A 12,700-nucleotide genomic window follows, 5' to 3' on the forward strand; every position below is an offset into this window, starting at 1 on the left:
GGGTGGGGGCGCGGGCTGTACCCCGGGGCGCGGGTTTACCCGCGGGCTGGCAGAACATTGGTGAGGGAGGGGTCGTGGCTGGCCGCGGGCGCGTGTTTACCCCGCGGGCTGGAGAAAAAAGGTGATAGTGGAGCCAAATTCCCGCGGGCGCATGTTGGAGCTTGTGCTTTCACCTATAGTCAAAAATTATACACCAAAACCACTAAACAACACTTGTTAGCATGGTTAGTCTAATAAAAAAATGAAGCTTGAATTCAAGTGAATTCAAAAACTAAAAGAAACTACGAAAAGAAACTAACTAACTAAAAAAAAAAAAACGAATTCAAGTGAATTCAAAAACAACAAAATAAAAATAAATTGAATTCAAGTAAATTCAATATGCAAATATTTTTGTTTTTTCTTTTTGTTTAGAGAAATGAAGAGTAAAAGGAAAAAAAAAAGGTTAGAGATTCGGGTTGCCTCCCGAATAGCGCTGGTTTATGCAGGTCCCGCACGACCGTTTACCTCTACATTACACACAGATCGATCGAACCTCTTTACCTGTTGGCATCCATCAAGGTCGAATTCTTCACTTCGAGCATCTTCTCAATAGCAGCTCACTCATTGCTCCATATACTGCCATCACCTGTGGAAGACTCAAGACAAAGTACCGCCTCCAAGGGGTCTCTATAGAGAGCTTGGGCATGTTATCATGGCAAATTACATCAACCACATCAATACTCCAACACTTTTCCTCTAGCATAGGACTTTTCAAAGCAGTGCTTAGATTAAAAGTGACCTCATCATCTCCAACAGATAGTGTAAGCTTACCATTTTTCACATCAATGACGGCACCTGCAGTGAAGGAATGGCCTACCCAAAATGATTGGAATTTGCCTATCTTCCTCCATATCAAGTACAACAAAGTCCACGGGAATAAAAAATTTACCTACTCTAACAGGTACATCCTCTAAAATACCTAGGGGTATTTAACAGAACGGTCAGCCATTTGTAGAGTAATATTGGTAACTTTCAAACTTCCCATATTCAATTTTGAGGAAACAGACAATGGCATAACACTCACACTAGCCCCCAAATCACATAAAGCTTTATCAATGAACAAACTACCAATGTGACAAGGTATAGAGAAACTACCAGGGTCTTTTAATTTTGGTGGAGATTTATTTTGTAAAATGGCACTACATTCTTCAGTAAAAGCAACTGTCTCCACCTCGTTAAAAGCCCTTTTCCTAGTCAAGATATCTTTCATAAATTTAGCATAAGCAGGCACTTGAGTAATTAATTCCGTGAAAGGAACTGTTACCTGAAGATTCTTGACGACTTCCAAAAACTTACCAAATTGCTTGTCCAGCTTACTCTTAGGTGACGATTGGGGAAAGGAAGTTTGATAGGAGGAACTCAATAGCAGGCTTTTTGGCTTCATTGGTCTCTTCATGTTCAGTGGCTTGCTGAGAGTTCTCCTTGTCATTTTTAGCTTCAGCTGGGACCTGTTCCTATCATTTTCACACTCAAAGTATCATCAATAGGCATGGGTGGTCCATTGTAGTGAGAACCACTTCGGAGAGTGATGGCATTTGCCGAATCTGTAGGCTGAACAGGTTGTGCTGGAAGAGCACCTTGTTGTCGAGTAGAGTTCGAAGTAGCCAATTGTGCCAACTGATTCTCCAACATCTTATTGTGAGCAAGAATGGACTCAATTTGTGCCTTGTCAGCTTGTCGATCCTTTTGCATTTGTAGCATCATGTTTCTCATCTCAACCATCATTGGATCGGCAGGAGGTGCTTGTTGAGATGGATTGAAAGGTGGTCTAGAGAAACCAGGAGGGTGTTGGGAAGGTGGTTGGTAGTACCTCTGGTTCAATTGTTGTGCTTGTGGTTGTGGTAGGAGGATTCAGGACATTAGTGCTCTTGTAAGACAAGTTAGGATGATTTCTCAACCTGGATTGTATGTGTTGGAGTATGGGTTGTTCGGCTGATATGTTTGAAAAGCATTAACTTGTTCGAGAGAACTCCGACACTCTTGTGCCCAATGTCCAACTATGCCACAATTATCACACAAAATCATCGGATGTAGTACCCAAAGCAGCAACACTTGCAGGAGAGGAGAGTGCATATTGTCAAGTTTATGCTGATTGCATTCATCTGTGCAGCTAATAGGATATAGAATCTATCTCATGCTTTCCACCCTTGTTAGCTAGTCCTCGAGGATTACCATATTGAGAGTTGTGGATAGCCATCTCCTCGATCAAATCATGGCAGCATCAATTTCAGTTTCATGAATCTCCCATTTGCTGCAGAGTCAAGGATAAGTCTCGAGTTGTTCCCCAAACCATTGTAGAATCCTTGAACTAGGAACCATTTTTGTAGACCATGATGGGGACATTCTCTCTGAAGATCTTTAAATCTTTCCCATGCCTCATGTAAAGACTCATCAGTCCCTTGGGTGAAGTTTGTAATCTGACTACGCAACCTAGCAGTCTTCTCTGGAGGGTAGTACTTTCTGTAGAAAGCTAGAGCCAAGGTATTCCAATCAGTGATCCCAAGAGTGGCTCGATTAATCCCATTGTACCACATCTTGCCTTGTCTCGAAGTGAAAATGGGAAAAGAATCTCCCGAATCTGATCTTGTGTCACTCCCTGCTGCTTAATGGTAGAGCAATATTGGCAGAAATCTTGATAATGAAGATTGGGGTCTTCATTAGGTCCACCACCAAATTGTTTTCTTTCGATCATGTTTAGCAATGCAGGTTTGATCTCGAAATTTACAGCTTCGATTTCAGGCATTTGATTGCTTTTGGGAAGTTCAGCCAAAGAAGGTTGGGAAAAATCAGTAAGCCTCCGAGCCATCTCTGATTCTGGTGAAGCAACAGAGCAATGCTGGTAGAATCAGAGTCAGAATCCAAAGGATTATCTCCCTTGGATTATCTCGCAACTGTCTGGAAAAGTTCTTCTGTCTATGAAGGATCTTTCGATTTCAGGATCAAATTGTAGGCAATCTGAACTCAAACTCCTGCGCATAGAAGAACTAAAGAACAAACAATTAAGAGATTTTGTCCCAAAGAACAAGTGTTCTCTGAGACGAGAGTATAATCTAGACTCTAAAACAATTAAAGAAAATGGAACAAAACCGTTTCCCCGGCAACGGCGCCAAATTTTGACAGGCTAAAGTCGTATCACCTTATCAAAAGTAATCCTAAGTCCTCTAACAAATAGTAGTCAGGGAAGTAGGGTCGAATCCACAGAGAAACAGTGTTCTTTTCCTAATTGTCAGTCAAATCTAGAGTATAGGAACGAGTGTTTGTGAGTAATTATACTAAACTAAACTATAATAATCAAGAATTATCAATAATAAAAAGTCTAGGGCATAGGTTCACCAATGATCAATATTTGGGATGAAACACTAAAATCAACAATTAATAATGCAGTTAAACAGATTGATTCGCTCTCTCAAGTCTAAATCAAGCATAGAACGATATTAACAGGCTCTCGCAATTTATTAACACCAATTCTACCTATTGAAACTAGCCTTAATATCAAGTTTATACCTCTCGGCGCATAACCTAATATTGCAACACTATAACAATCAAATCTGGCCAAATTGGATTGAATAGACATAAAAACATTCAATAGGAATCAACATGCATCAATAAAAATCAATACTTTAATTAAACATCCCTTCCTAATTGATCATGGATCCCCTTAAACCCTAGAAATAGACTACTCAATCATAATTGGGGAAAACATATTCATAATTAAATGAGCAAACATGAATTAATACTAAAGGATTGAATATGAATAAGAAGAGAAAAGAAATAATACCTTTTATAGCACTGACTTTGTGAACCAGTACCTTTATTGTTTTTTTTTGTCAACTAGTACCTTTAAGTTGTGAAAGCTTTTATTTTCAGTACCTTTACTAGATTTTCCGGGCAAAACAGTCAACATTCCGACGTTGACTCCTGATTTCCCACCAAATTGTGCGATTTTTTTGCTTCTGAAGGAGCGTGTTCTCACTCTCCTCTTTTAACTCCATTTTCCACCAATTTCCCACTCTTTCATCTCCCATCTTTACTTTCTCACCAACCTCTATTCATTTTCAGTAAATTCTCTCTCTCTCTTATCACATTCTCTCTCCTCTCTGTCTCTTTCTTCCTTTGGATTGTTCTGGTAAGCTGAGTCATCGTCCTTCTGTGAAAAGTTACTGCATTTGGTCTTTGTGGACCACAAAAACAGCGAATCTAAACAAAGGTACTTGTTTTCCCTTTTGTGCATCTTTATCTGTAATTCATTCTTTATTTAACTAGGTAAATTACATTGATTAGTGTGTTGATGAATAATTAAACAATGTAGTATAAAAACTGAACTTTGTGTATTATCTCAATGCCCTAAATTAATGATGTGCAAATACTATATTTGATGTTTATTAAATTATGAAAATACTTAATTTGTCACAGAATGAGGACAAATTGGAGTCTATTAGACAAAGACCTAACCTTGGTAGGCCTGCTAACTTGAAAATTTGGTATGGGGGTTTTTTTGTGGAAACTAAAAGGGGTAAGAAACTGATATATGATGGTGATGGGGTTTCAATATATATTAAGGAAAGGGAAGATAATATTTGTTACCGGACAATCTCACATATCATAAGGAATGATTTGGGGTTCCCAAATGTGGGTGTCATTTGGTATAGGAGGAAGGGGTTAAGTTTAGAAAAGGGCTTAAACAATACAAGAATGATGCTTGCCTTGCTGAATTATTGGAGACAAGGGATCAGAATAATATGGTCACAATTTGGGTTGAACATTGGCCTGATGATGATGATAGTAGTGGAGATGAGGATCAGGGGAATGGTGATGATGAGTACCATGGTAGTGATGAAAATGAGGACTCAGGGAATAATGCAGATGGTGGGGATGGTGGGGAAGGAGATGAAAGTGATGATGATGACAGTGCTGATGACCCAAGTTTTGTGGTGGATAGGAGGGATATGGACATGGATGTTGCTGACACTTTGGGCCACCAAGAAGGATATAGTTTGGACATGGACTTTGGTTGGGATGAGAATGATATCCTAGTTGGAGTTAATGGGCCCATTGCTGAACCCTCACATAAAGCCCAAAAAAAACCTAGAAGACCTAAACTTCAATCAGAAGGAATATAGCAGGTGGGGGGCCTCAAAGTCTTCAAAAAGCAAAGACAATACAGAAGATGATGTTTGTATACTGAGGAAGTTGATGAGGATAGACCAAGCCCAGATCTGTTCTCTGAAAATGTATCCCAGAGGATAAATACTGAAAATATTAGGCATGATGATGGTGTAATTGGTGAAGCTAGTGAGCAGCAAAGAGCAACAACTGAGCAGCCATCCCAGTGGGAAGACCTGAACCAGAAGGGGAGGAGCAGTTCATTATCCCAACTGATGATGATTTAAATGAAGACTCAGCAGAGGAGGGGAGCTTGAGAGGAAGTGATGAAGAAGCTGATGACTATGGAACATTCAACCCAGAGGTTGATTTCAAGAAACCAGTGGAGTTAAAGCTTGGCTTGAAGTTTCCTTCAAACAATGTTCTGAGGAAAGCAATCAGGTATCATGCTGTGAAACATGGGTATGATTATTACTTTTTGCATAATAACAAGGATAGAATCACTTTGTATTGCAAGTATAGATGTAACTGTGAATGGAAAGCTTCTAAGAGAGTGATGTGCACTTGTACATTAAAAAGAAAGTGTACTTTTAAAATTCATGCAAGAAAAATGAGGGGTGAGGAGACATTTCAGATTAGGAGTTTAAGGCTAAGCATGTTGTGGTTTTCAGAATGCTAACAGTAAAGCAACTTGTGCTTTTATAGCTGAGCACTTTATAGATGCATTTAGGGATGATCCTAAAATGAGTATTCAAGCTTTCATACTTAGAATTCAAAGGGAACTAGGGGTTGATGTGCAGTACTATAAAGCATATTATGCTAGGCAAATGGCTTTGGAGCACATACATGGAAGTGCAGCTGACCAATACCATAGGGTTTGGGATTATGCAGCTGCTATCCAAAAGTACAACCCTGGTTCTTCTGCTTATGTTTGTGTAAGTAACATAGAGAGGCCACCTGTTATGTTTGAGAGGTTGTACATCTGTTTACAACCTTGCAAAGAGGGATTCATACAAGGGTGTAGGCATATTTTGGGTGTAGATGGATGTCATTTGAGAGGGACTTTTCCAGGGATTTGTTTGGCTGCTGTGGGTAAGGATGGGAACAACAATTTGTTCCCAGTGGCCTGGGCTATAGTGGAGGCAGAGAATAAGGACACTTGGCAGTGGTTTCTGGAGCTCTTGGTGAAAGATCTTGGCTCTGTTACAGAGCATGTAACCTGGTTGCATGAGAAGGATGATCTGGCTTTCATGTCAGATAGGCAGAAGGTGAGTGTACATCTTCAAATCTTTTTATTTTGTTCTTCTACTGTGTATACTTCACTAACTTATACTACTTGATGTAGGGTTTGCTTAATGCCTTCTCAAAGGTCATTCCTGATGCTGAAGTCAGGTATTGCTGTAGGCATATATGGGCCAATTTTAAATTGGCCCATCCAGGAGAGGCATTTAGGCTATGCTTTTGGAAAGCAGCTAGGGCTTCCAGTAAGGTATATTTAGGGTAGTGGATCTTTTCCTAATTAGGTATGTGATTTGATGTTCATAAGGTATGTGGGTGTGGTGTTTGTTACATTTGTGCAGGAAGTGTTTGAGGCTCAAATGGAGTCAATCAAGATGCTATCCAAGGATGCATTTAATTATTTGAGCAAGATCCCACCCAAGCATTGGAGCAGACATGCCTTTTAACCAAGACCAAGTCAGCCATGATCCTCAATAATTGTTGTGAGTCATTCAATAATGTGATTAGGGATGCAAGAGCACAACCTATCCTAACTATGATGGAGTGGATAAGACGATATGTAATGAAGAGGTGTTGTGAGAAAAGGGATGGATTGGAGAAGTATGAAGGTAAGATCATGCCTGCTGCTTTGAAGCAACTAGAAGTTGCACAACACATTGCAAGGAACTGTTTTGAGACTAAGTCCCATGTTGACAAGTTTGAGTTAAGCATGGTGATGATATATATGTGGTGGATCTTAAGGAGAGAACTTGTGGTTGCTTTAGATGGGATGTTAGTGGCATTCCATGTTGCCATGCCTTTAGGTGCATCATGAGAAATAGGGCTGATCCAGAGGACTATGTCCATCAAGCCTACAGCAAGGAGGCATTTAGGCTCACCTATGCTCCTACATTCAACCCTATGCCTGGGATGAGGCAGTGGGAGAAGACACCTCATGTCAGCCAGAGCCACCCCATTTAGGAAGCTACCTGGAAGGCCTTCTAAGAAGAAGAGAGTGAAGGAGGCAGGGGAAGGGGAGCCTGAGAAAGTTTCACAACTGGTTGTGAAGAAAAGAAAACCAGTCCAGTGCTCCAACTGTAGGAACTATGGCCATAACAAGAAGAATGCACTAATGATCCTGCACCCCCACCCCACCTAAGAAGACTGGAAGGCCTGCCAAAACCGGTTCTTTCAGGATGAAGAAGAAGCAGCCTAAGAGGGGTGCACAAGTAGCAGAGGATCAGGAGAGCCAACAAGTCCCTGAAACAGAAGGACCACCTCTCTCACAACCTTGATGGAAGTGCACAAATCTGAGATGTTTCAATTGGTTTTTTTTTTTGTTTGCTCTAAACTCATTATGTTGAACAATTAGTATGTTTTTTTTTGCATTGTAATGGTCCCATGATTGTAATGACTGTTGATCCTCATTGTTCTTATTAGAATGCAAAAATGAAATCTTTTTGAACAATCATGTGTGCTTCTTATTTACTAATTGCAATACAAAGTTCAACAACTGAAATCTTACAACAATGCTTTTATGGAGAATGTTCAAAAACCATTTTCATTGATCATTGTTAGGCTTGTTTCTACTGCCACATACAACAAAGTAGTGAAAATTTGTGGACTTTTTTCTACTGCCACATACAAAGCAACACCTACAACATCAAACCTAACATGGTACTAAGTAGAATGTCAATCTTCATCTAATACTTCATACAAAAGAGTGAAATAACTAGTATAACAACAACAATTACAAATGCCTTAGATTTTGGAGCCACCCTAATACCATGCTTAGGTCCATCATTCATACCCCTTGACCTTAGCTCTTCAATTTCACTAATCATCATCAATTTATCCTCCTGATGCCTACTAATTTCCCTCTTCAGTAGTGTATTCTGAGATTTCAGAATTTGCTTCTCCAACACCAATTGATTGATGGTGTCCTTCTGCCATTCAGTCGAACCTTGGTCCACCCAATCAAAAAGCTCACATCCCCTGTGCCCACTCTCCTTGTCATAAAATTTGCATGCTATAAATTTCCTCCCTGGATTATCAACAGTCCATGATCTTTTTCAGCAACTGGGACTCCACATCCACACTTCCTAGTACGTTTGGCTGAGGAAGATCCAGACTTTGAAGAAGACATTCTTCTATAAGATTAAAAAAAAAAAATTAGCCCTAATTTTCCGAAAATAAAACGAAAAGGAATTAATTAACATACCTTTGAAATTGAAGAAGACTGAAATTAGCCCAAGAGTTGAATTCTCTTTGACAAGGTGAAATTTAGGGTAAGAATGGGAGAGTTTTGAGTTTAGAGTCAAGGTTTCTGTTTTTGGGGAAAGAGATTGAGTTAAATGGGAGTTATATTTTAGGCGAGTGGGAGAGAGGGGTTCAAACATTAGATGTGTAACTCACGCGCACAATTTGGTGGGAAATCAGGAGTCAACGTCGGAATGTTGACTGTTTTGCCCGGAAAATCTAGTAAAGGTACTGAAAATAAAAGCTTTCACAACTTAAAGGTACTAGTTGACAAAAAAAAACAATAAAGGTACTAGTTCACAAAGTCAGTGCTATAAAAGGTACTATTTCACAATTTTTCCTTACATTTTGGTTAAAAGAAATTAATTTGCTTTTTATCGTGCCAAGGGTGCTGCCTAGTGCCTGCCACTTCGACCCAAGTGTTACTCCCATAGGCCATAGTCCCACGTGTACTTTCGGCCAACGCCCAACGGGTAACGCGTATTGTGAAGATCCTAAACAACATTATGAAGTGAAGTATTTACTCCGTACCAATTTATCATGTGAAATATGCTTCTTGTTAATATTTCGGAAAAATTGACCACCACATTTTTTTTTTAATATGGTTGTGTTTCTATAAAAGATTTAAACTTTTTATTATCTCATAGCTCAACTGTAAGTTGTTCTCTTTTATGGTTTTTATTAGTTTACCAACTTTGTTTTCTAGTTTTTGGAATAGTTGCACCATTTGTTTATTATTATGTTTACTATTTACTATTTTTTTTTTACTCGGAACATTAATTTCAATATAATATGTCAATAAATTAATATTTTTCGGTCTATTACCTATATACATATTTCTCCTAAAACTATGTGTCCAAAAAAAAGGGTAAACTAATAAAAATCAGAGGTGTTTTTACATTAGTGGTCCCGGATAATTTTTAACATGCTAAGCATATTATAAAAATTTCTCTATTCTTAGGCTATGTTCAGTTCACCTTATTTTTGCTTATTTCAGATCAGATCAGATCAGAAAAAATAAGTTCAGATCATGCTTATATTTAAAAATCATTATTCCTATTAAATATCTTTCATTACATATTAGTAAAAATTATAATAATTGAATATTAATAAAGTACTCATTGAGACGAATCAAACAAGACCCCACATGACTATATTTTTTTTTCTTATATATTGAGAAAAATCTAAATGATAAGATCTTGTAAATCAGATCAGATCAGTTCAGAAAAAATAAGTTCAGATCAGATCAGATCAGATAAGTTCAGATCATAAAATTTCAGGTGAACTAAACGTAGCCTTAGAGTTAAATTAGTATTTGTTGATATCATAACTACTAGCACATAACTCCAAATAAAATTATTCTTGAGTCTAAATTCAATTTCTTTCCGAGATCTACAACTATAATGAGGTAAATAAGTGGTAAAAACAATCCCCTCAAAATAAAAAAAAAGTGGTAAAAACAATCCTCCAAATGAATATACAAGTAGTTCATGAGAATCTTCATGGTGGTGAACGGGAATCTTTCTACTCTCGTTGGAAAAACCTTATCTATCACTTAGTAACAGATGCGGTTTTTACAAAATCGCATTAGAAAATCATTTAAAGAATGGGAAGAAAAGCTGGGAGGAAATTTTGATGCGGTCCACAAGAGGACCGCATCAGATTAAAAAACTGATGCGGTTTTTCAAAATTTAATGCAATTTCTGGAACCGCGTAAGATTTTATTATTTTTTTTAAAAAACAAAAACGATTTTCTTTGTACAAGCCCAAATAACGCGGTCTTTGTGTGCCCAACTGACAGGCTAAAGTCGTATCACCTTATCAAAAGTAATCCTAAGTCCTCTAACAAATAGTAGTCAGGGAAGTAGGGTCGAATCCATAGAGAAACAGTGTTCTTTTCCTAATTGTCAGTCAAATCTAGAGTATAAGAACGAGTGTTTGTGAGTAATTATACTAACTAAACTATGAATAAATCAAGAATTATCAATAATAAAAAGTCTAGGGCATAGGTTCACCAATGATCAATAATTTGGGATGAAACACTAAAATCAACAATTAATAATGCAGTTAAACAGATTGATTCGCTCTCTCAAGTCTAAATCAAGCATAGAACGATATTAACAGGCTCTCGCAATTTATTAACACCAATTCTACCTATTTGAAACTAGCTTAATATCAAGTTTATACCTCTCGGCGCATAACCTAATATTGCAACACTATAACAATCAAAACTGGCCAAATTGGATTGAATAGAATAAAAACATTCAATAGGAATCAACATGCATCAATAAAAATCAATACTTTAATAAACATCCCTTCCTAATTGATCATGGATCCCCCTAAACCCTAGAAATAGACTACTCAATCATAATTAGGGAAACATATTCATAATTAAATAAGCAAACATGAATTAATACTAAAGGATTGAATAGAATAAGAAGAGAAAGAAATAATACCAATTGTAGAACCAATCTTGCAAAATCAAAGCTTCTATTGAAAATTCAATGTAATTGGGAAAAAGCAAAACTAGGGTTCTTCAATAATTGAGAGAAAAGAAATCTATCTTTAATGAATTAATGCGGAAAAACAAATAGAAAATAAGATAGGAAATAATAATATTCCTTGAGTCTTTATACCTTTCTATTTCCTAAAACAACTAAAAAATAGAGTCTAATTCGTCAAAAGATAAAGCCTTATTCGACTAGGAAACCCGGAATAATCCGCGGCCGCGATTTTCGGGCTGCAAAACAGCGTCAACTTGCAAAGACATATCTCCCAAACTAGAAGTCGTATCGGGCGTGTAATATCCGTTGGAAAGCTCTTCAAGTCTAGTTTCCAACCCACTGGAATCACTGAATTCCGATCTCTGGATAATAAGTTATGATCAAAAGAGTGCACATGACTCAATTTCCATACTTCTTTTAATACGTTTCCGCTATGTTTGAGTTGCAATCCGACTTGAAGATGCCCTTTGGACTTCTCATTTGACTTAGCTCCTTCCTAGATGCTTCTCATGCTTAAGCTTGTCCAATAATACTCCAATTGTGTTCTCAATACCTGAAAACTATCAAAAACACCGAAAACACACACAAGAGTAATATCTTCTCAACTTAAGTAACTATTGCAATTATGGACTAAAATGCAACTAAATGATCCTAAAATGCAACCTAAATGCATCATGAAATGCCTATATTAATATGACTCATCAAACTCCCCCAAGCTAAACTGTTGCTTGTCCTCAAGCAATCAAACAATAGACACGGGAAGAAAATGATAACCTACAATATGGGACTAAAACAGGGTCAAGCACACAATCCAAAACACGAGAGATATCAATCTACATGAACCAAGCATCGAGTATCAATGAAACAAAGCCGCATAGCACGTCATGTGACCAATCAACTCAACAATCTTACCACAGACCCTTTCCCCAAGCTGGACTTAACAACACTTGACAGACCTCACTATAGTATGTGAACTAATACTCTCTTGTGTTTAGGGCGAAAATCAATGACACTCAACGATCTCAACCTATAATATCAACTCAGAAGAAGCATACTCTTTAACTTTGACCTTTTGACTCACTTTCAACACGAAAAATGTAACACACAAAGATCAAGAGGACTTTCAAGGGTTGTAATGAGGCTAGGGTTAAGGGTATGGATCATATTTTGGGAAATGTGGTGGAAAAGCCAAGAAGGGGAGCAAATATCAATGTAAAACGGCCTAACAAGGCATTCATCACAACTTCATATAACACCATCATTACCACAATATCTTTCATGCATAGTAACCCATATATAACCTTTTCACTTTTCTTTCAAAATATGTTCACTTTCTTTGTTCTTTCATTTCTTTTTCTTCACTCTTTTTCATATTGCCAAGATCTCTTTGCACCACATTCAAATTCGATGATAAAGCTCATTAATAACACTTTCCTTCAACATAACCATGCATTAACTACATCCATGTAATACAGTATGACCAAAACTAACACTTGCTCCCCCAAGCTAGGCTTGGGACAATAATCAAATGAGGTTAAGGGTTGTAATATGGGTGAAGTAGCAAGCAAGGGTCAAGA

At 37.7% G+C, this 12,700-nt stretch overlaps 1 protein-coding gene and 1 non-coding gene across 2 annotated transcripts; both read left to right on the forward strand.

The window, feature by feature from the left end:
- The first annotated feature begins 2,364 nt into the window (after window positions 1-2,364).
- On the forward strand, window positions 2,365-2,471 carry LOC125494508 (small nucleolar RNA R71). Its single transcript, XR_007270755.2, has one exon. It is a non-coding gene; the product is annotated as a small nucleolar RNA R71 (small nucleolar RNA).
- A 2,307-nt stretch (window positions 2,472-4,778) lies between these two features.
- LOC130589662 (uncharacterized) lies at window positions 4,779-6,827 on the forward strand. The gene is made up of 5 exons (XM_057391130.1): window positions 4,779-5,049; window positions 5,361-5,695; window positions 5,814-6,410; window positions 6,488-6,631; window positions 6,723-6,827. The coding sequence occupies exons 1-5, from the start codon at window positions 4,779-4,781 to the stop codon at window positions 6,825-6,827; spliced, it is 1,452 nt and encodes a 483-aa protein (XP_057247113.1).
- The last annotated feature ends 5,873 nt before the right edge of the window (window positions 6,828-12,700 follow it).

This window comes from Beta vulgaris, chromosome 1 (assembly GCF_026745355.1).
Source record: "Beta vulgaris subsp. vulgaris cultivar EL10 chromosome 1, EL10.2, whole genome shotgun sequence".
Taxonomy (NCBI): domain Eukaryota; kingdom Viridiplantae; phylum Streptophyta; class Magnoliopsida; order Caryophyllales; family Amaranthaceae; genus Beta; species Beta vulgaris.

Excerpts from the sequence above, each read along its gene's own strand:
- LOC130589662 (XM_057391130.1), top strand. The coding sequence starts at position 4,779 with ATGGTCACAATTTGGGTTGAACATTGGCCTGATGATGATGATAGTAGT. Across the intron at positions 6,411-6,487 it reads TCATGTCAGATAGGCAGAAG|GGTTTGCTTAATGCCTTCTC; the intron begins GTGAGTGTACAT and ends TACTTGATGTAG. Across the intron at positions 6,632-6,722 it reads CAGCTAGGGCTTCCAGTAAG|GAAGTGTTTGAGGCTCAAAT; the intron begins GTATATTTAGGG and ends ACATTTGTGCAG.